Source organism: Brienomyrus brachyistius, chromosome 7 (assembly GCF_023856365.1).
Source record: "Brienomyrus brachyistius isolate T26 chromosome 7, BBRACH_0.4, whole genome shotgun sequence".
NCBI classification, from domain to species: Eukaryota; Metazoa; Chordata; class Actinopteri; order Osteoglossiformes; family Mormyridae; genus Brienomyrus; species Brienomyrus brachyistius.
This window is the reverse complement of record NC_064539.1, coordinates 6490817-6512477: the sequence shown is the minus strand read 5'-3', so window position 1 is coordinate 6512477 and position 21661 is coordinate 6490817. Positions and strand designations below refer to the sequence as shown.

The window sequence follows — 21661 nt, the reverse complement described above, 5'->3', positions numbered from 1 at the left end:
TGTAAGCCCATAGTCCAGCACGACTGAACCCGGTCAGGCACTGTGGCTACTGGCACAGGACCCTACATACTACCGGCAAAGCCAGCACATTCATGCTTCTGATTTCACACAGATCCTTGCATAGGTCCATCCACCTTTCGGATACTTATTCTGGTTGGGGTTGGGGGGCATCCCAGGCCACAAGGGGTACATCCAGGATGGGATGCCAGTATTTCGCACAAACATCCTCTCAAATACATACTGACTAGGACCCCCGAGGTTTCAGTGCATTTTTGAATATTTGCCGATTTATTTATTTCTTCTTCCCTTATTTGCAGGACGGAACTCTTACTCCAGAGAGTCATACACAAACCTGCCATTGCTGAGGATTATGACATGGGCTGCAATAATAAATGGCCTCTGAGGTAGCTGCCAGCAGGGTGGCGACGCTGAGGAGCAGGCGAGTGGGCAGACTCACCGGAAGGTCATCTGGAAGACCTGGCCCAGGTTCACCTGCTGCGTCTTGTTGTTGTAGCCATGTAGCATCTCCCCGAATAGCGTGTTGTTGAGCTGCGCGCCGCCACGCTGGCACTTGGGCCCCTCGCATGCATCTGCCTGCAGCACGCAGGAGCGCCCGTCCGCCGCCAGCCGGTACTCCTGCACGCACCTGGCCGAGTAGGGGATACGAGGGGGGGGGGGCATGCTTGTGTTAAACCCGGAGCCACTCATGGGCTTTCCTTAAAAGGGGGCACACTCATCATTAATTTTATGCATGATTAAATCCCACCCACTGGGTGGGCCTAAGGCATAAGCGAACTATGCGGCTGCTTAGGGCCCAGCGGCCACCAGAGGGCGCCCCCATGTGATAAACCGGTCAGAATGGGAAAGAAGACTGCGAATGACAAGGTTAGTCGAATTATGCTTAGTGCCCTAAAAAGGTTGGGCCTGGCCTACCCTACCAGGTTAAGCTAACTAATTAACGTTATCAAAACTGCAAAAAAAAGAAAGGAAAGAAAAACTAAATCCGTAAAAATCGGCGTCCAGTTTGATGGGGAAATTCTTCATGCTTGGAGTTTCATTCCAGTACTTTGTTTACATTGATATGTTCTACAGACAGGCGGGTGCCTTAATTTTCGACTATGTGTCTTTCAGAGGGAAAATAATGTAAACAGAACGTGACAAATCACACTGTAAAGCCATGAAACATCATAACCCCTTACGTCAGACCCGAGGGGATCCGGGCTGGTGTCCGAGGCCTGAGACGGGTCGCCGAGGCCAGCCCGCTCCACGGCGCCCCCCCCCCGGCACTCACCCGCAGAGCATGAGCACGTTGCTGGAGGTCGGGTCGTCGTCCAGAGGCACGAGCTGCTGGAGGCACAGCTGCTCGCAGCCGCCGTTGAAGCCGTCGGAGCAGTCGGTGCCCTTCGAGTAGTCATAGCAACCGGAACCGTCCTTCATTGGGCGGAGGCCGCTGGGACACTGTGGGGGGGGGGGGGGGGCAGAGTCAGTGCATAATAACCCATCCATCCATCCGTCTCTCCGTCCATCCATCCAGCCATCCATCTTGTCTATTTGCTTGTATGATGCATGGTCGCAGGGGTCCAGAGTTTGTCCTGGAAACTACAGGGAGCGAATACATCGTAACCCACGTAATAAATAATAATAATAACAATAATAATAATAATAACAATAACAATAATAATAATAATAATAATAATAATAATAATAATAATAATCAGTTCACAGCCATTTTATGCTGTTTTATGCCCCCCCCCACCAACAGAATGAGTGGCTTGAGGTAATGTTGGCTTCCCATCCTGTAATTAGTGCTTATCTGCACTTACTTCCAGCCTATAGCTTACATGCAGCCTAACTTACTTCCAGCCTATTTTATTTGCAGCCTAACTTACATGCAGCCTACCTTACTTCTAGCCTGTAGCTTACATGTAGCCTAACTTACTTCCAGCTTGTAGCTTACATGTGGCCTAGCTTTCTTCCAGTCTATCTTATTTGCAGCCTAGCTTACTTCCAGCCTGTAGCTTATTTGCAGCCTAGCTTACTTCCAGCCTGTAGCTTACTTGCAGCCTAGCTTACTTCCAGCCTGTAGCTTACTTGCAGCCTAGCTTACTTCCAGCCTGTAGCTTACATGTAGCCTAGCTTACTTCCAGCCTGTAGCTTACATGTGGCCTAGCTTTCTTCCAGTCTATCTTATTTGCAGCCTAGCTTACTTGCAGCCTGTAGCTTACTTGCAGCCTAGCTTACTTCCAGCCTGTAGCTTACTTCCAGCCTGTAGCTTACTTCCAGCCTAGCTTACTTCCAGCCTGTAGCTTACATGTAGCCTAGCTGACTTACAGTACTGCTTAAAGCACTTGAACAACATCTGAATTTAAATTTTTTCATAAACAACAAAATATTCAACATCAGTTGTCAAATGGGTCGTCAATGTGGCAGAAGCACAGCAAAACAAATGACAACTCATTAAAAAAACGCCATTACATAATCATCAGTTAAACACATAATCCCCTAAACACATATTACATTACACTAATCCTGTAGTTTCTTCATTTCATAATGACACTTTTCAGCTTGATTCCCCCATTTTGTTCTTTGACCTGGGAACATTTATCTTTTAAAGACCACAATCCGATAGATCATCTAAGCTGGAAGGGCACTATAACATTGGTATCATCAATATTAAGTGCATTGTTTAATCGAATGGCCATATTAAATACTGAATCAGTTGTTGCTGCCAATTGGACAAAAGATGAGCAGATGCTGTTTCCTGTGTTAATTTGGCAGTGCTAGATGTTACCAAATGGATAATAAGCTTTTCGACAGACTGTGTTTGCTTTGTTTGTGCATATGTGTGTGTGTGTGTGAGCGCAGTCATAGAGTTTGTGTCCTCAGTCTACGTCTGTGTTTTGAATGAAAATGTTTCCTTAATTTTATTCCCGGTGTGACGCCTCGGGTTTGCGTCCTTCTTGCCGTTTTTATTTGTCTTTCGGGAGTGTGAGTGTCTGTGTGGCGCTGTGGGTTTCTGTGAAGGTTTTTTTCCTCTACGTCCCCTGGGCTACTTGACCAGAGGGACGTTCTTGTCACGGCCTACTGACAGCCAGAACCCCAGATCCTAGGGCTGCACGCGGCCCAAAGCACCTCTCAGCTACCACTTCCGTCAGATTAATGTCAGAATGTAATTATCTGACTTTTTCTTTTTTTTCCACTCTCCACTTGGTTTCCCAAGGATACTGAAAGTACACAATACACAGAAGAACTTGAGTAAGTTAGCTAGCATGCCATCAGGGTCACAAGAGGTAGTAGATTAGTTCATGTAGCCTTCAGTATTATTCAGGGTGACTTATCTACTTTCTCTACTTGACTTATTAGAAAGCCCATTCTCAAAGATATAGATTTTTCATTAACCTTACAGGTAAATAAATATCCAGCCGATGTTGATCTGAAGCCAGATGCATCGCTGCGATTGAGGTTAACGGTGTAATCCGACGTGACTCCGGGACAAAGCTGTGCCCTTCGCTGGGCTCGGCGCTCCCCAACCACGGTGCGGCCCTCCACATGCGCTCAGTTCCCGTGCTGTCGTGAATTTCCAGGAAGGCCATTTATCACCAGCAAATAAACCGTGGCACCAAAACCACAATCACACAGAGAGCTTAGCTAAGGCCTGAGGGACGGAGACTCCAGTATCTCAGACGATTCATAAGAAAACGTAACGACGCTTTCATACGCCACCTAGTGACCTCCGTGTAACACCCTTCACTGAAGAGACACCATCTAAATCGTAACTAGCACCGGCCTGATCATGCCAAAATTCTGACATTTTAGTGTACAAACATGAAAAGGCTGCAAAATGATGTCGGCTCTGGATTTAAACTGCAAAATCATAAAGAAGAGTTCTTTCCTGTAAGGTTAATTGAGCATTGATATGCACTAAAGCGCTAACAGACACACCCTGGAACTTTACTTGTGAGAAGTCGGCAGAGGTCCGTCCATCCATCCATCCATCCATCCATCCATCCATCCATCCATCCATCCATCCATCCATCCATCACTCTATCTATCTGAAGTCCCAGAACCGGCGCGTAAAAGATAGGAAACAAAAAAAAAACAAACACCACAGGTAGGCTAAGAACACCGCGTGGCCCGGGTGCGAAAAATATCGGCAGATGGGCAGGGGTTTAGCTCGGATCAGTAGACACGCGTTCAGAAGGGAGGCAGTGTGCGGTGAGAGGTCTGATTGCCGGATTGTGACCCGACGAACCTGTCCTCAGCTATCCCTGTCCTGATAAAAGTGCCTGATCGCCATGAAGACCCAGGGGACACATTCTGCAAACGTGAGCTTGTTACCGGTGACGCTATCATGTCACGCATATACACAACGGGGTGGGGCTGGGGGGGCAGGTATCTGGCACTGAGCTCAAAGAGGTCTGCCAGCCAGAATCTGAGATCCCGAGAGATCCGACGTTCCTTTATAACCAAGCGATGTCTGAACCGCTCTGACTGTCAAATTCTGTTTCCTGACCAATATTACTATTCAAAGACACGAATGAGCAAGATACAAAAAAAACATTATTTCAACTCCTGTATACGTCAAAATTATAATATAAAGTAAATGTAATTTCAAATAAAGTAAATGTAATTTCAATTAGCTACTTCAGTACTTCAGCACGTATGTGTACATGCATAAAAGAGACAATTTTTGTAATTGCAGGAATGGGTAAAATAATGAATGTTGTTACTGTGAACCGGATCCGGTGAGATGCTAACATGTACGCAGTGTAAGCAGTAAACATGTAAGCAGTTCGTGCACAAAACAGCACCTCTCCAGCACAGCAGCATCACACTTGGCAGAGTCGCCTGTTATGCTGCCAATGACGCATTTCAGCCAGTAGAGGGAGCTAGGGGAGGAGGTGTAGTTTTCTCACTGGCTGGGTGGGGGGTCAGTGCGGCCACAGTTGGGCTGTTGATATCGATTGGCCTGCTCAGGCAATAGAGATGATGTCGATGAGGAGATTAGAAAAACAAATAAAGCACACCAAAGCAATTATGCAACAATCCGGTAGGGTTGGCCTGAAGGACCGAGGGCCTACTATTAAAATGACAAAGATGTTATCTATCAGAGCTGTGCGTCTGGACTTGGAAATTGCAGCCCTCAAGGGTTTGATTACGCCTCTCAATTTAGCCTAGGTACACAGAGATTTGAATGTCTTCTTATCACACCCTGTTTTAATGATTAGCTATGCTAAAAACAGGCACCGATTCCTCGGGGATGTCAACAGCTCCCCCATGTGGCAAAGGGCGATTGAAGGACAACGAACGCCATTGTACTTCCCTACGATACGACATTGACGTTCCCGGGATGCAGATCATGCATGGAGAACTAATTATGTACAGCGGTTATCTACCCTGTGCGTATTGGCAGAACTCTCAGATAAAGAAAATCATTAGCAACACCTCTGTAAAGATATATGACTATCAAATACTGTCGTAAGATACATGTTTAATCACAGGAGAGATTCATTGACATCCTGAAATACCTTTGTTTGGCTTTGGGTGCACTCATATTACCCTTTAATATTAAAAAATGGGATGTAATGTATCACAGCGCTGTAAATTTCCCTAATCGTGAAGCTAAAATGCCACTGAAAGATTCTGAGCTTCTTTTATCAAGCTTTCAGAGCTGGGGACAAAAAACATGCCAGGCTTTTAAGCAATGACCTACGAAAGGGAAATTAAAAATAAAAATGATTATAAATGTTTTAAATGCGTAAGAGTTTCATCTGATGAAAGGAGGTTTCACTCTGGTTTAGTCTTCATTTATGAAAGACTTCTTGTATTCAGACGCAACTTAAGACATGGAACCTACTGTACAAGAGACCCTGCTCCCCAAATGACAAGTGAAAAAGATGCCACATCCTGAGTTGTTCCCTGCCTTGGCCCATAGCCTGTGGGTTGGGCTCCGGACCCCCATAGCCCTGCATACGACAAGCGGTTTCAGAAAATGGATGGATGGATGGATGGATGAATTCAATGATATGTCGACAACAACATTGACAGTATTTATCATCTACTTTTCATTATATAATTTATCATATAAGTTTATTTCTATAACACATTTAAAACAACTGACGTTGACCAAAGTACCGAAAATCACAAATTAACAGTAAATAAATATAGTAATCAGAGTTTTTTAAATAGAGAAACCAATAAAATTTTCGGAGTCATATTAAGGATAAACAAAGAGGAACTGTGGCAGTCTGGCTGGGTGAGGGTCACCCTGTTGGGCCGCCCAGGCAGAAGCAGGCACCCTGGGTGAGCATACAGTCACACAGTAAAGGCAATTTAGGGACGACATATTGCCTGACCTGTTTCCAGACAGGGGAAAGAAAAGAGAACATCCTGATGAAACACACAGACACAAACAGGGGGATTCAAAAGCACAACCCTGTGGCGTGAGGCTACAGTGCGACCCCCAGGACCACTGCAGCCTGTAGCCCATCCATTGTATGTCATCCCAAATAATCAAACTAAATCTAGAATCTTTTGTTTTAAACAAAAACATCCCAAAAAGGATTTTTTTAATGGATCTACAAATACACATTATAAAAAAACCCTGAGTTAACTAATGTACTTAAACGTAATTAATGAACTTTAAACTCAGTTAATTAATTAACATCAAAACCACAATGCTGTGAAACAGCTCCCCCAGCCGGCTTGTGCGTGACACACAGATTTCTCCTCCGCCTCGATATCTCGGTGCTACTCTCCGATTACGCCTCGATCAGTAGGCTACACGTCCGTGACTCTCTATAAAATATCCACAGGCAGCGCAGTGCCCACAGTGCATCGCTCCAACCCACTTTATCAGCCATACTCAAGTGACCAGGCTGTTCTGCCGAACAAACAGCTCTTTCGCATTTTCCCCACACCACACTGGAGGATTTCGGGCATCTGGTGCAACCCAGCCCTCTGCTCGGAGGTATCCCTCTGTTCTGGAGGCTGTACCACACCTCCGTAGGCTCAAGCAGGCCATCTGCAGCAAAGCCAAGCTCTTCTGAAGCATTTTATGGCTTTGATACACTTGTGCCCCGGGGTCCCGGCCAACCAGAGCTACCCAGGGGCGACTCCGAAACTCCACTCATGTGACGGCCTGACCACTGAAGCGTCATGCCCCCTATTTCAGTTACTAACACTACCTTCGGTAGCTGGAGAAGAAGTGTAGCCTCTTCCTGTTTTATCCTCACAGTGACCCTGCCGATCGCCCCATCGCCTCCAGCCCCAGTGCCCAGCATGTCTTCCTGTTCTGTGGGCTTCCACATTTGTCCCTGCTAATGTGGGTTAGCTTGGGTTGCCTGAATACCTCCCACTCAAAACACAGAGATATTCATAACTGAGTCGGTGACTCCAAATTAGACCAGTTGCGTCATGTTGTCTTGTTTGCACTGGCATCCTGACTTGACTGTACACTGGATTTTATCTTACGCATGGGCTCTGGATAACTGGGGATGGGTGATCCAGTGAAGGTCCGTGGGGAAGCATCTCTGCGTGGAGGAAAAAATAAACGGATATATTTAACCTCGAACCTTTGAATGATCACATGACCCTCACCCACTGACCCGTGACCAATACCGATAAGGGAGTCAAAAATGTCTTTTTTAGTTTCTGCAGATAAAAACCCCTAGGATTGGCATGTTTAGCTTTAACGTCGGGAATACAGGAAACATAACAATTACGCATTTTGCAGCCCATATTAACCTCAACTGACAGAGAGAGAACCAGCAATTGCTTTGTTATCAGGTCATTATCATTCGATGATGCTAAAGGATGCTTGATATCGTTTTCCTGGGCTATAGAGATATTACACAGAGGCTGCTTTCCCAGGTTTTAAGCATCACTCTTCCGGTAAACGAAACACTTGATCCGGCCGATCCGAGCACCGGAGGGGCTGCGACAAGGTCTGAAAAATGAGAATATATTCAAGGTAAATTGCAATGAGATGGAATGTATGAGAATGAGCCGCTTTCCAGGGCAAAGCAAATTATAGAGCTCTCTGTTCCGGAGTGGGCAGCTCAAAAGCATGGAGTGATGTGTCAATGAAATGTGGGGGCCCCGCCAAAGGACGGGATGGCAAAGCTGGGGTTCAAGTCGAGCTTCCGAATCACGCTAAGCAAGCGTGGCAGTGCGTAGCTCACATTTACCTCGTGCTCTTACTTTTCAAATGACTGACTGACATCATAATAGGTCGATATTGTGAGCACAGCCACTCGGTACACATTTCAGGGATTTACGTTCCCGTCCTCGAGCGTGGGCCATTGAATGCCTTTGCGGGATGAAGTTATATGCTAAGGATTGACCCAAATACACTCACACCCGTTGACTTTTATCTGCCCTTGAGGTTCTGTGATCATCACATGTGACCTAGAAGGCAAATGTTTGGCCTCAAATGAGAGCAGCAGTCATCTGAAGCCTCTTCTGTTGATCATGCTTGGGCCCCTTCCTGAAAACTTTCGATGGTAATCTACAAAGAAGGACATCTACCAATTAACCAAAAGAACACTAGGGGGCAGACAGGAGTAAAGCACGAACCCCGGTCTCCCACAACGAAGTCATCAACCTCAGCCACATCCCCACTGGCCTCTCAGCAAGGCCACTGCAGTCAGCACTATGACACCAAACCCCCTGTGTCAGCCTTACGTTACACAACAACTGCTGTAGTGGGGATGCATAATTTCAACATAATTCATTTTACAGAGTGCCTTTCCCTACAACAGCTGCCTCAAAGCACTTTACAAACACACACAGCACAACAGGGAAGCAGAAAATGCAAGAAGACAGCAGGAAAGAGGAGTGAAAATCCCTCAGGTTGGGCAAGTGGAGGAAAAAGACCCAGGGTCAACTGGCGGCCCACCTCTCCAGGGTGAGCCAACTATAAAAATCCAACTAGACATCCACATGGAAACACTGGTGGAATCGCTTCCTATTATGCAGGTTGCCAGATATGAGTTCTTTGTGTCAGGGGGCAGTCGCTGACACACAGGGCACTAACCCTAACTGCACCATGCACAAGTTAAGGCCCTACCATGAGGCTGCCAGGATTGATACAAGAATTTCTCATTTTCATTAATCCATCCATCCATCCATCCATCCATCCATTTTCCAAACCGCTTATCCTACTGGGTTGCGGAGGGTCCAGAGCCTATCCTGGAAGCAATGGGCAAGAGGCCATTTTAATTAATTACTTTTAATTCCATAGAAATGACCAGAACAGATGTTAAATATAAAATATACAAAAAAATAGGAAAACAAGCTAAGAGTGGCGTGGTGCTGCAGTGGTGCTGCAGTGCTTAGCACTGTTGCCTCACACCACTGGGAGCAGGGTTTGCATCTCTGCCATCTCTCCATGTGTGATGAGTTTGCATGCTCTCCCTGTGTCGTCGTGGGGGGGTGCTCCAGTTTCATCCCATGGTCCAACACATGCTGGGGCTAACTGGAGTTACCAAATTGCCTGTAGGTGTATGAGTCTGGTGCCCAATCCTGGGCTGTTCCCTGCCTTATGGTCATAGGCTCCAGACCCCTCTATAAGACAAGTAGTTAGAGAAAATGGATGGATTGGACTAATTAACAAAGAGCTAAATTATTTGCTATCATAGAAGGCATGTTTAACTAAACTGACTATTATAGCATATCGTATTTATTGGAAAAATAATTGCATTGCCTATTTAAAGAGTGTAACATTTACTGATGCAATCCAGGACCAGTTCAGGAAATTCAGGTTTAGCTGAGCAGAGGCCCACCTGGGACGCGAACCTGTGCGCTTCAGCCCATATCTTTAGACGGCGCATCGGCAGTACTGACATCCTAACTAAGGGGGGCGTAGCGGCATTTTACTACAGAATCCCGCCTGGCTTCCATCGTAGAGGTGAAGTATAAATATGGAGACAGTTATCAAGAGACAGCCGTGCTGTGACTGATAACAGCGTAAATGAAAACGACGATAAGCATCTGTGCGGTCCTGCAGAGACGAGCAGTCCTGGCGAATCAGAAACCGCGTATTATACTATTCAATGAAGCCGTATCAACTTCGAGTCATCGTTTCCTGTCCCGGAGAAGATCCAACGGTGGTTTTTAAGACATCAAACATGTTTGATTCTGACCTTTTCTCTGATTATTTATGAAAGAGAACTTCAAGCCTGCACAACTGTGTATTGGCAGGAGGTAGCAGGCAGTAGGGCAGACATAGGTTAGCCTAAACTGGCCTACAGCCTTTGTGCAAGTACGTTAGGTGGGTCGGTGAACTGGTTGTATGCGTGACATCAGCATTTTGATGCTTTGGCTGGAAATCTTTCCCTTTAGCTGCCTCTGGTGTAACTTCAGTCCCAGCGTGAAGGTTTAAAAACTCCTAATAGTGAAAACAGGTGGGGGCTCTGCTAGAGATTTTGGGCCGCATGAAAGTACATCATATTGGGCCCCTGACCCAGACCAATCAAATTATGTTCCCAAGTTTGGATCCCTGTCGCTCATGGGCCCTTGGAATCCTCCGAACTCCACACCCATTACGGGCTGCCTGAACACAGGCCCAACCTGAAGAGCTGCAATTTAGCATTACAGTAAAAAAATCTCCAGAGGCTCAAACAGCATGAAGCCACCACATCTGAAGGTACAAAATTCCACTTTCTACGCTCTTACAGAGAAAGCCGGTTAGTACTTCATCCTCGACCCTTTAAAGACCACTAGTGAGCATTGTTTTAATTGCAGTCTCCCGATGTCACTCAAGTAGCCACACTTGGAAAGTATGGAAAGTGTGGAAGAAGCGACCATCAGAGTACAGCTCTCTTACTTCCGATGGAAGGGAGACCCTACTACTAATCTGAGCCGGGCTGCATATCAATGAAGCGAAGGGGTCATGACAATCAAGAGAGTCACCCGAAGTGGGAGAAGTGGTTGCAGATATCCGAAATCAGATCAAATGCTCATGGAGAAGAGGAAACTTTTAATGAGCTAACCCACTGGCCCACACACACACACACACACACACACACACACACACACACAGACATACACACATCCCAGAGCTCTGAGGAGAAAAAGCTCGGACCAGACAGTCTTATTAATGGCGATTCATTTAGAATGCACACACTGTTCTCCTCACAGACATCCTGAAAATAAATATCTTACTAAAATAATAATAAAAAACGAAGTCTAAAGACACTATGCTTAATCAGACCTCACCAAGCCGTCTCTGCCTTAGCGCAGAGACAAATCTTTTGAATATGCGAGTGCGCTTTCATCAAAAGCTCAGGTAATGACTTCAGACAGCGATGTAAACAACAGTAACAATTTCGGAGCGGCTGGCCGCGCCTGTGTTTAACGTCACCCCACACATAAGTCCTTCCGCAAGCACACATGCAAAGCACTTGCGACAGAGGACCACAGTAATATCCTGGAGAAACCTCAAGCAATGTGTGATTATTTGGCGGAAAAGTGGATATTCATCTCGCTGAAAGAACGGAGACTTTCTCCATGTCATATATTATTTACAGGGCCATTTTATGGAGGAATTAAATCATTTTGCAAAGGCAGAAATACATTGCACAAAGCACATATCCTAGGGCTATAATATATCAAAAAGCAATTCAAGTAAAAACGTGAACAATCATTAAATTCTAGGCATTGCTTACTGCATGTGTGTATGGTAAGCACTGCTAGGGACCTTTGGAGTATTTATTACTTTCCTCTAACTTATGTATGTTCTCCGTAACTCATATTCTCTTCTGTTGAAACTTAATCTACTTTGTTAAGGAGACTAAATTTCTTATTATATACATCTAGATGCTTGTATCTTCAGTCACTTTCTTGTAACTGTAGCCTTCAGGGGGGCGGCATGGTGGTGCAGTGGTTAGCACTGTCGCCTCACACCTCTGGGACCCGGGTTCGAGTCTCCGCCTGGGTCACATGTGTGCGGAGTTTGCATGTTCTCCCCGTGTCGTCGTGGGGTTTCCTCCGGGTACTCCGGTTTCCCCCCACAGTCCAAAAACATGCTGAGGCTAATTGGAGTTGCTGAATTGCCCATAGGTGTGCATGTGTGAGTGAATGGTGTGTGAGTGTGCCCTGCGATGGGCTGGCCCCCCATCCTGGGTTGTTCCCTGCCTCGTGCCCATTGATTCCGGGATAGGCTCCGGACCCCCCGCGACCCAATAGGATAAGCGGTTTGGAAAATGGATGGATGGATGGATGTAGCCTTCAGCTAAGAGATGGCTTCCAAAGTCTGTCGGACGTTTCGCCCCTGAACCATGAAGACCTCCATTTCACGGCTTGGTGGTGATGGCCGGTCACTGACCATCGTCTCCCAGCTTCCATCTCAAGTCCTCTGACCTATTACAAAGCCAAACGAGGCTCTCTAAGCCATTGCCCACCACCTGTGAACAGCTGTCTTGCTTTCTCTTCCCGCTAATCCCAAAGCTGAGATAGTTCTCCGCACAGTCTGTGCTGGGAAACCCCTTTAACCCAACCTCAACCAGGAATAGTTGGGCCCACCACCCTTTGTCCCTACATCGTTGGAGCAGGTCTTGGCACTTAGTGGCTTTCCTTCCTGAGCCTACCTGGCAACCGCCTTCCCACGGGGCCGCCAGTTCCATCAGGATAATCCTCTTAGTCTCCTGAGACCTTTTGACCATATCGAGCCTCAGGGCTGTCTGGACACCCTGGGGGAAAATGAACTTCATTCTCAGGCCCACCATCATCTCCCACGATTGTTCCACCTGCAGGAGGCTCTTGGGGGAAACCACAGGGAGGAGCATTCACACTCCACAGAGGATGTTTGCGAAGAACACTTAAGATACGCAGAAGAGCCAAATGAGGTACTTGCATATTAAAGATTGACATATAGAATGACAACCTGGGTAATTGGGAACCAAACCAAAATGTTTTGATTGCAAGTTCGCCAGGGATTGTTTGACTCTGCAGCACCTTCTTGCACAGGCGCCCCAGAGAAACGACATTTCATGGTGGCCATGTGGGTCATAGCACACAAATATTTGTGCCTGTAATCCTCATTTGGTGAGATGACAATAAAGAATCTTTACTAATGATTTCATGCCCCCCCCCCCCCAACTCCGCCTGCCACACAAACACACTCACACTATTTTACTCTTTTTCCCTAGCTAGATAAATAATGAATAAGGCCAAGTGACATACTGTTCAATGTTAGCATAAAATGTGCATGTCACATGGGAAAAAAAAAAAAAACGTAAATCTTAACTAAAAACCGATTGGGCCATGAATACCTTGTCTTGCAGGAGAGGCATGCTGTCTTGCTGGTGACCAATGGGAAGGCCTTATATTTTCCCAAACCTATTCTTTTTTTCAAAGCCTCTCTGAATGACTCCAAGGTTATGGAAATCACCAGGCCCATTCACACTTTGGCTGGAGTCAGACTGAGGATGGAGATCGATGAAACAAAGTCTTCTCCTTTCCTGTCAGATCCAGGGCAGCCATGAGGTTCCCTGTTCATGAGGTTCCCCCATGCAACGTGCTTCTCCAGGAAACAGACACAGAAAAGATCCCAGGGTGACCAACGATGACCTCAATGCGGGTGGAACAGTTCTGGCATTAAATCCTCTCCAGGAAGAGAGGAAAATCATCACATCCTATTATAAACAGACAACCCACTTCCAGCTACACACGCGGCCCGATAGCCCGGCATTTTGTAAACATCATTTAAATAATAGATCCATGACAAAGACAAAACAATGAACTTTTTTGTCATTTTGCAGATGTTTTTTGTTCCGTTTGGAAAGGATAATTCAGAAACCTTTGACAGTAAACGGCAGGCAGAGTGATTACGTATCTCTGAGCTTTTCTTTTGTTACAGCAAACTGAGCATAAAAGATACACATTTAGATAATTGCTCTGAGAGACTTGAATGACTTGAAAATCAGGAAACATTCGCAATTATTTTCCACTCTCCCTCATACATTTCAGTCAATTTCCAAATGCACTCTTGGTTTTCAGAGAAACATTCGTATCAAGCTAGCCTATTCACAAACTTCAAAATGAATGCCATCAATTTAATTTGGTTCACAACTACGAGGCCCATTTTTCCTTTTAATAATGTGCCTTTCTATTCTTCACTAAAATGCTTCCTTTATAGCTTGACTCCTTCCTTTAATAAGTTCTCTTCATCTCTAAAGGCATGAAGACCATCAGCCCCCCAGTCGCTCCAGGGGCTGGATGCTGCACGCTGGCCGACCCTGAACTGTCATCTCTGAACTCGCTCTTACCTGCGTGTGTCTATGTGTCTTATGGAGGGCAGGATGGGGTAGGAGAAAAGACAATTTCCTGATTAATAAAGTATCACTATTCTATTCTATTTATATTTACATTGTATCCAGATTTTGTTTCAATAGCAGCCCTAATGGAGAGAAATGTAAGCAACACAGACAGTATTGCTCAACTTTTTACGGAGTCAGACATGCATTCTATTTCTTTATGATTTCTAGGTACTTTTTTTTCTCACTAAAAAGAAACATAAAAATTATGCTAGATTACTGGTGGGAAACACAATAGTTGAGATGTTATTGGGCATCAAAAACCAACAAACGAAAAAAATGTTGAGCACTACATTTTTTAATGTCAGCTACGTTAAAATGATTAAGTGTTCTGGGGGAAAAAAAATGCAATATCTTAAAGCAGCTGCACCCCCCCAGCTGGCAACCCGAGAGCGACACTGTCGACTAACACGATGAATCTTTCATGGGTGTTATGTAGATGCCTTCACACTGCAGAATATTGCTGCCCTCCTAAACAGCATGATACGGTGCGTTTAAGTATAACTCCTTTCTTTCTTTCAAACCGGGCATCAAGAAAGCTGTACAATTATTAGGAAAAGGAGGAGAGTCATTTAAGAAGCAGCACATCCTCCAAGTTTCACACCAACTATGCTTCTCTGCAGAGATTAAATAATACATGCCCATGTCCTTCAGCTACCCTCAGCATTGGCATCCAGGCATCCTGGATGAGAGGTTTCCAGATTGGTACTCTGCCCATCAATGCGAATGACAAACCCAATTACTGTCAGCGCAGTTACGGTGCAGCCACACCCCCTAATGAATTGGCTGTCCGTCAAATGGCAAACGATCCAAATCGCCATCTGAACTGCCTCTCTGAGGTTGGCTCGTTGCAATTCCCAGCCAGGGTCACGCACACCGAAGCCTGCTGACAGGCTCTCACTTCCACCAATGAGACGACAAAGAAAATCAGCCGGAGGCGGGGCTTGGCTGCGATTGGACAGGGATTAATAGCGTTTGCCAGCAGAAAGACAGGACGAGGTGTTCCGTCCCCCATCTGTTCCTATTGTATTGAAATGTCAAATGAAGCAGTGGGATGTGAGTCTGCGCTCTTTAACTTTTGGGGTGAGATGGAACGCGCCATTCACTGAGTCCTGCGGGGGGGGGGGGGGAATGGAGGCACGGTGAGGGTGCAAATTGAGTGTAACCAGGTTAATGATACTTGCAGAGCTCCGTATTCTTGTGAAACGCGACACCCAACCTGGTTGTAATTACAGGAATCGGTCCCGTTGTCTCCACTAATGCAACGTCAGGTTTCAATCGGATTTTTAATTTGAAGGCGTAATTGCCGTTATCAGACCATTACAATATTTTTATGAATCATTTTAATGCTGCCTTTTCTCCGCCCTCTTTCCCTATTAAACCTTTAGGGGTTTAATTTAACCATCGCTGGAACAATTAGCAAACCCCAGAGGAGCGGAGCAAACGAGCGAACAAAATCATGCACCTGTGACACCTGACGTGCGTTAAAGTGAATTCAACTAACGGAGCAATTCAGGCATCCACCCGTGCGTTTCTTCATTTCCCCTGAAAAGTGTACCCTGTTTCGTTACAGAACAACATTCAGCAGCATGGGGTGGCACTGAGATGCAGTGCTTAGCACTGTTTCACACCCACGGGACCCGGGTTTGAGTTTCTGCCCCACCCCTACGTAAGTGACGTTTGCTTGTTCACCCTTTGTCATTGTTCCTGCTCGCGTTCTCTGAATTTCCCCCACAGTCCAGAAACACACTAAGTTGTATTGGAGGTGCCAGGCTGACTGTAGGTGTGAATGGTGGGTGTGCCCCCACCTGGGTTATTTGGCTCTGGACCCCCACGACCATGCATAGGACAAGTGGGTACAGAAGATGGATGGATGGATTCAGCATCAACCGCCTATTTTGCTAACATAGATGGGTATAGTAAGCTTGGTATAAAGACCCACTAATATGGAGACCATACATGCAATAAAATGCACACATCTTCCATCACATATGCCAAAGATCCACTCTTATCAAAACATTCCCATGTTACCCTAGTTTGATTTTTATATGTTTAGCAGAAGATTCAATTCGAGGCAACAAATAATTGAGGAGGCAGGGTCAGCCAGTCTCTGAAGCAACTGAGGCTAAGGATCTGTCAGGTTGAAACCACCTTGAAAACTACGGGATTTGAACCAACAACCTTCTGATCATAGGCACAGCATGCTAACCTGCTGAGACACATATTGGTCTTTGTAATGCAATTATTATGATATCTCATGTTTTTAATAAAATGTGCCTGGCATCCCTAAAAATGTACCTTTTTGGATTTTAATCGTAATTGTCCAAAAGCTCGTGTTCCGCATTGATTGAACTATGCCCCCCCATTCCCAAAAACAGGTGCGGAATGGCCTCACGCAGTACCATGCAGCCCGTGGAGTCGACGCGCCGGTCCGACACACACTTGAAGTTCTTCCGGCAGCCGCCGTTGTCCTTGGAGCAGTCGCGGACCGGGCCAAACGACGACAGCACGTCGTCGATCGTCTCGAAGTAGGTGGACATGATGGCTTCCTGCCTGGAGAAAGCAGAGACGGAAGCGAAGAGCATTCAGAGCTACGCTGACTGCAGGTCACAGGTGCACGCCTTTCCTCAGCCTATTTTTATTAAAAACACCAGGTGTGAAGGTCCCACTTACATCCCCTCTGATACTCTCTTCCAGGCTGGTTATTAGAACTATTCTCATCATGTAAGGGTTCAACACCTCCTGAGAGTATTAACCTACTGCAGCCCACATCTTGCTTAGGAACACAGGAAGCAAAACTCGAATTTGCTCAGGGTATTTACCTCATTTAATTAGTGAATAAAATTTACAAAGAAAGGAAAAAAAATGAGGACCGAAAACAAAAAAAACCCAATTAAAGAATAAAAAAAAAAAAAAGGATGTAACTGCTTTTTCAGTTTTGGAAGCGACTCGCTAATTCAGGAGAGAAAGAGAATGAGAGGGAATGAGAGACGGAAGACGATTTAGAAATAAAATGGAGAGGGCGATGGAGAGAGCGAGAGATCAAATGCAAATGGCATCTGTCACCCAGCCTGGAAGCGATATATCTGACAAGACGCTGGTGTTTACATGGTATAAATAAATAATAATCAGAAAATCAGAAGAGTGACAAGGGGTTAACTGCTCATCAGGTGCCTGATGGGCTGCTGTCGGCTGATGCTGGGCGAGGCCACCATCCGACATCGCAGAGTCTGTGATACAGGGGTAGGGACTGGACCCTTCTGGGGGGTGGGGCTATTTTCGGAGTGGGCCCCAGCATGCCCGCTGGCTGGTAGGGAGGTGAATCAGAGGCTCTCCATATGCAGGAGCTGATGGCTGCTGGGGAGGGTATGTCCACAGTGCGTGGGGGTGGGGGGATATGCGTCCGCTGGTGCATATCCTGGACAGGCATCCAAAAAGACTCCTGACAAGATTGAACATGATCTCCTGCAACGGGGGGCCAGGAAGTTGGCAGCCACCCGCCCCCCCCAACCCTACCCCCTGCCTTGACGACGGGCCTCACGGCAACAGATCGTCACACAGGTGACTGAATGGTTCATGGGAAATTAACAAGCCATTAAATCTGCAATGGCACGCCATTAAAGCGTTTCCAGATGCATTGGCAGAGTGGCAGAGGGACATGGGGTAGAGGGGCTCGCCGGACAGGTACGCCACAGGAAAAACACCACTCAGCCCGTAAAATGCTCTTGTTGACCATCCTGCGCGGTGCAGTACGCTCGCTAACATAGACCTGGGAAAAAAAAATAATTTACTACATTCGGCCCCCAACAAAGTCCAATTCCAGGCTGGTTGGCCTCCAGGTAGGGGATTAGTTTGTTTGCCAGGAAGACGAGACCGTAAGCAAGCTTTTGTTTTGGTGAAAAAAGACGAGAGCCCTCTGAATACCCTTCCCTACTTTATAAGGCCTCAAACAAACGCTTCACCTTTTAAACACCTTTAAAAACTCTGCATGATAGAGCCTTATTTACATAACATGACGGCTTGGGAGCTGGGAGACAGCCTAATCGCCTAATATCTGTAATCGCAAGGAGACAGCAGATTGCTACGGCTAAGCCGAGTTAGAAAAGAACTGTTCAATAATCTGGTGGTAAACACTTAGGAAAGAAAGAGTTTTTTTTCCCCCCGCTAAAACCCACTGGGCTGGGGGGGTTTCTCTCTGAAAACTCTCCGAATCCTTTAGTCAACTGATGTAATCCTAATGACTGTCCACAGGCCCCTCATTTTAGCCATTTTTTATTTCGCCGCTCTCTGAGGACGTACTAAAGATTTGCCCGGGTCGCGTGTGGCCCCATGCAGGGACATAAGAGGCATGCGGAGATACCAATGGGCATTCAACAGAGACAGATGAGCGATGAAGGTTAACCCAGTGGCACACACACACGAATGCACAAACATGTACGCGTGTGGACCAAGGGAAACGACGGCAATTCCCACGCGTCAGACATGCCCGTCTAACCGTCTGAAAATGGTGGTATATTTATATGCCCAGGAAGGAGGGGAAAAAGAGATGGATGATTTCGAATGTGACCCCAGGCGAACAGAACGAGGAAAAGAGAGGAAGAGACGGATGACTTTGTGTCAAGCGTGGTTTGCCTCCGGAGAGGCATGCTGTGGATATCCGGCGTAATGGATGAATCCAGCAGGCTGCTGATGGCATCCACCCGAACTCAGGACAGTGACTGATCTTTGCGATCGGGGTTATGGGGAACAGGGGTCAGAGGTCGCTGACACAGCCGGCACGATGGAGGTTTCCATGTTGGTGTCGATATGACTCGCTGCAGGAGACGTGGTCAAACAAGAGGGGTGACAATGACATCTGGGTGGGAAGCCGGAGGAGATGCCACCTTTAATCAATGGGTGACACATCTGAAAGCCACATCTCTTCAGCAACAGTGACAGATCTTTTTACCTATACTAAAAGACACATCACCCTGTCAGTCGACATCTTTTGAGTGTGCAAACCGATCCCGTCCAAACGCTTAAGGAGGCCGGTCCATCGGGAAATGGATTCTCCTTTCCGTTTCAATATTCCGCGGAGTTAATCCAATGATCATTTATTACGAGTGGATCTACCGGAGTGGGAGGGTGGGGGTTGGTGGTGAAGCCATCCATGGATGATCTCACGGTAGGTCATGTTTCGGGCTAATTGAAGAGCCGGCATTCGCGAGCGGCTCAGCTCGTCATAGCGGGCGGTGAGGGACCCAGCTTGGTGACGCTCTCCATCCATTAACTTTTATGGCTAATAAAAAGTGGTGGAATTGACTCCTGGTTACAGCACTTGCAAAGCTTTATGAGGGGGTTTGGAGGGGGGGGTAAAAAATAAAACAAAGACAAAACAGGATAAAAAAAGACGTGCCTTTTTACGGTGCCAGTGGTCTATTACACCAAAGACCCGCATTAACAAGGTGAGTCTTAAGTGCCTTTGTGAAGTGCACTTTCAGGCGAGACGTGAAGTCAACAGGAACCGTGAGGCCCGCGGCATCGCAATGCGGTGAGAAAATCCACGTCAAAAGCAAAAAAAAAAACACAGAAGACTCGATCCTGCCTGTCGTTTCAACCTCTCGGCAGTCCTCAGTGCTCATATGGAGTATATTCCACAAAAGCGACAATATTAAAAGTCTGAAACTGCGGTCGTGATTTACTCCTTTGTTGAGAGGAGCTTGGATGCTAGTGCCCGTTGCCACGGTAACCGCATCCGTCGTCGCGTGTAATCAGGGTCCATTCTTCAGGGTGCGTTCACTCTCGCAGCCCTCATTTCAATGGCGACTCAATTTGCTGTAATTTGTCAAAAGCGACGCGGTGTGAGTTTGGGGGGTAAATCCACGTGTTAGGAAAAGTGGGTGTGGCGATAAGCAAAACAATTTTAGCATGCTGCATTATCGCACAGCATTCTATGGGTATTTCGCTGACGAGATGTGATTAACTACAATAAACCTGAAACATCTGACTGCAAAACTCTCCAATTAGTCTTTCTGAGACATAATTAAATGTTCAAAAAGTGTCGGTATCTGTATCACTGTGATTTTCATAGCTACGTAAAATTGCATGGCATAAATTGTTAAATTACTAATATTTGTAATTTACAACAAAATCCTTGGTTATACCTGCAATAACATTCCAATGGAGCACATGATCAGGTGTTACCCAGAACTGGAATCTTACACACACTACACACTAGTCAAGGCCTGCAATTTATACATCTCAAGAAATGTACCAACTTTAAATCTGCCTTAGGTGTATTTATACACTTTCATAACACAGAACGTTTTGCCGATGCTCATATGCACACTACGTGCAAAGCATGTCAACATTTGAATTTATTGACTTAGCAGATACTAAGTAGTTTGGGGAGAATGAGGATGTCAAACCTCAGACCAAGCCACTGCAAACCTGAGCTCGAGGAATGTAGGGACGAGAGATTCACCCATGAGAGGAAACTGCCATGGACTGAAAGGACGAGTGTTAGTAGATTCACGACAGGCAGGTCTAAACCCTCTTTAAGGGGCTTCATGCTGTTGCATGTCAAATTTCTGCAGGGGCCCCCTCAAGGGTCAAATCCTAGGATTGCCCCTGGTAGCCATCCATAGAGCATTTTCAGTCCTGTGCTGACCAGGACTCCAAGTTATCCGAGACGTGCTCAGACATCCCTGTTTGATTTCTGGGACCAAACCGTGCTGATGGAAACACTCCTGACTAGCCAACCTTTTGCTAAGGAGTTTCGTAGCTCGTGCAAAACTCTCCCAGCTGCACATTTTGCTGCCCCGTAAAAGGATTAATGAGGACTGCTATGAGGCTATGAAAGAAAGAAACAATATGGCCGACTTCGCACTTTTCTCACAGAATGGGCTTCGGCTGAGATGATTTTTCCTTTTTTTCATCTGAATAAAGGTCATGAAAACAATGCAGTCGTTGCCAGTCATTAATGTGCCTCATAAACCAACAACAAAGCAGAGAACAGAAACCGACTGTGCAAATTTATAATTCACTATAAAATACACGTCCCATTATCATCTGTGTACGTATATCTCAGGTGCCATGGACGGTTCAAAGGTAGCGGTTCAGCTAAAGGTGGCTGGAGTTCCCCTGAATTAATCAGGGTAAAGGCTTAATTTATCTACAATCAACATCCTCAAAACTCTACTAAGAAATCAGATTCCAAGCAGCAGATTCTGAACAACATTAGGAAATAAGCAAGTGGACCAAATAAATCCAACTCTTTCTAATAGTACAATCAAACAATCCTATGGTTCCTTGGCTTGAAAGTTCAAAGCATCTACGTCAAAAACAAAAAGTTAATAAAAAAG

The 21661-nt window shown here is 46.0% G+C and overlaps 1 protein-coding gene across 3 annotated transcripts in view; it reads right to left on the bottom strand.

Moving 5' to 3' along the window:
• LOC125746383 (astrotactin-2-like) overlaps window positions 1-21661 on the bottom strand; it is a 297596-nt gene that overhangs the window by 84874 nt on the left and 191061 nt on the right. For all 3 annotated transcript variants that reach the window (XM_049020314.1, XM_049020311.1, XM_049020312.1), the window contains exons 11-13: window positions 16721-16871; window positions 1292-1458; window positions 458-646 (exon numbers count right to left, since the gene is read on the bottom strand). In XM_049020314.1, coding sequence (XP_048876271.1) covers window positions 458-646; window positions 1292-1458; window positions 16721-16871 — 507 coding nt within the window. The remainder of the gene's footprint in view (window positions 1-457; window positions 647-1291; window positions 1459-16720; window positions 16872-21661) is intronic.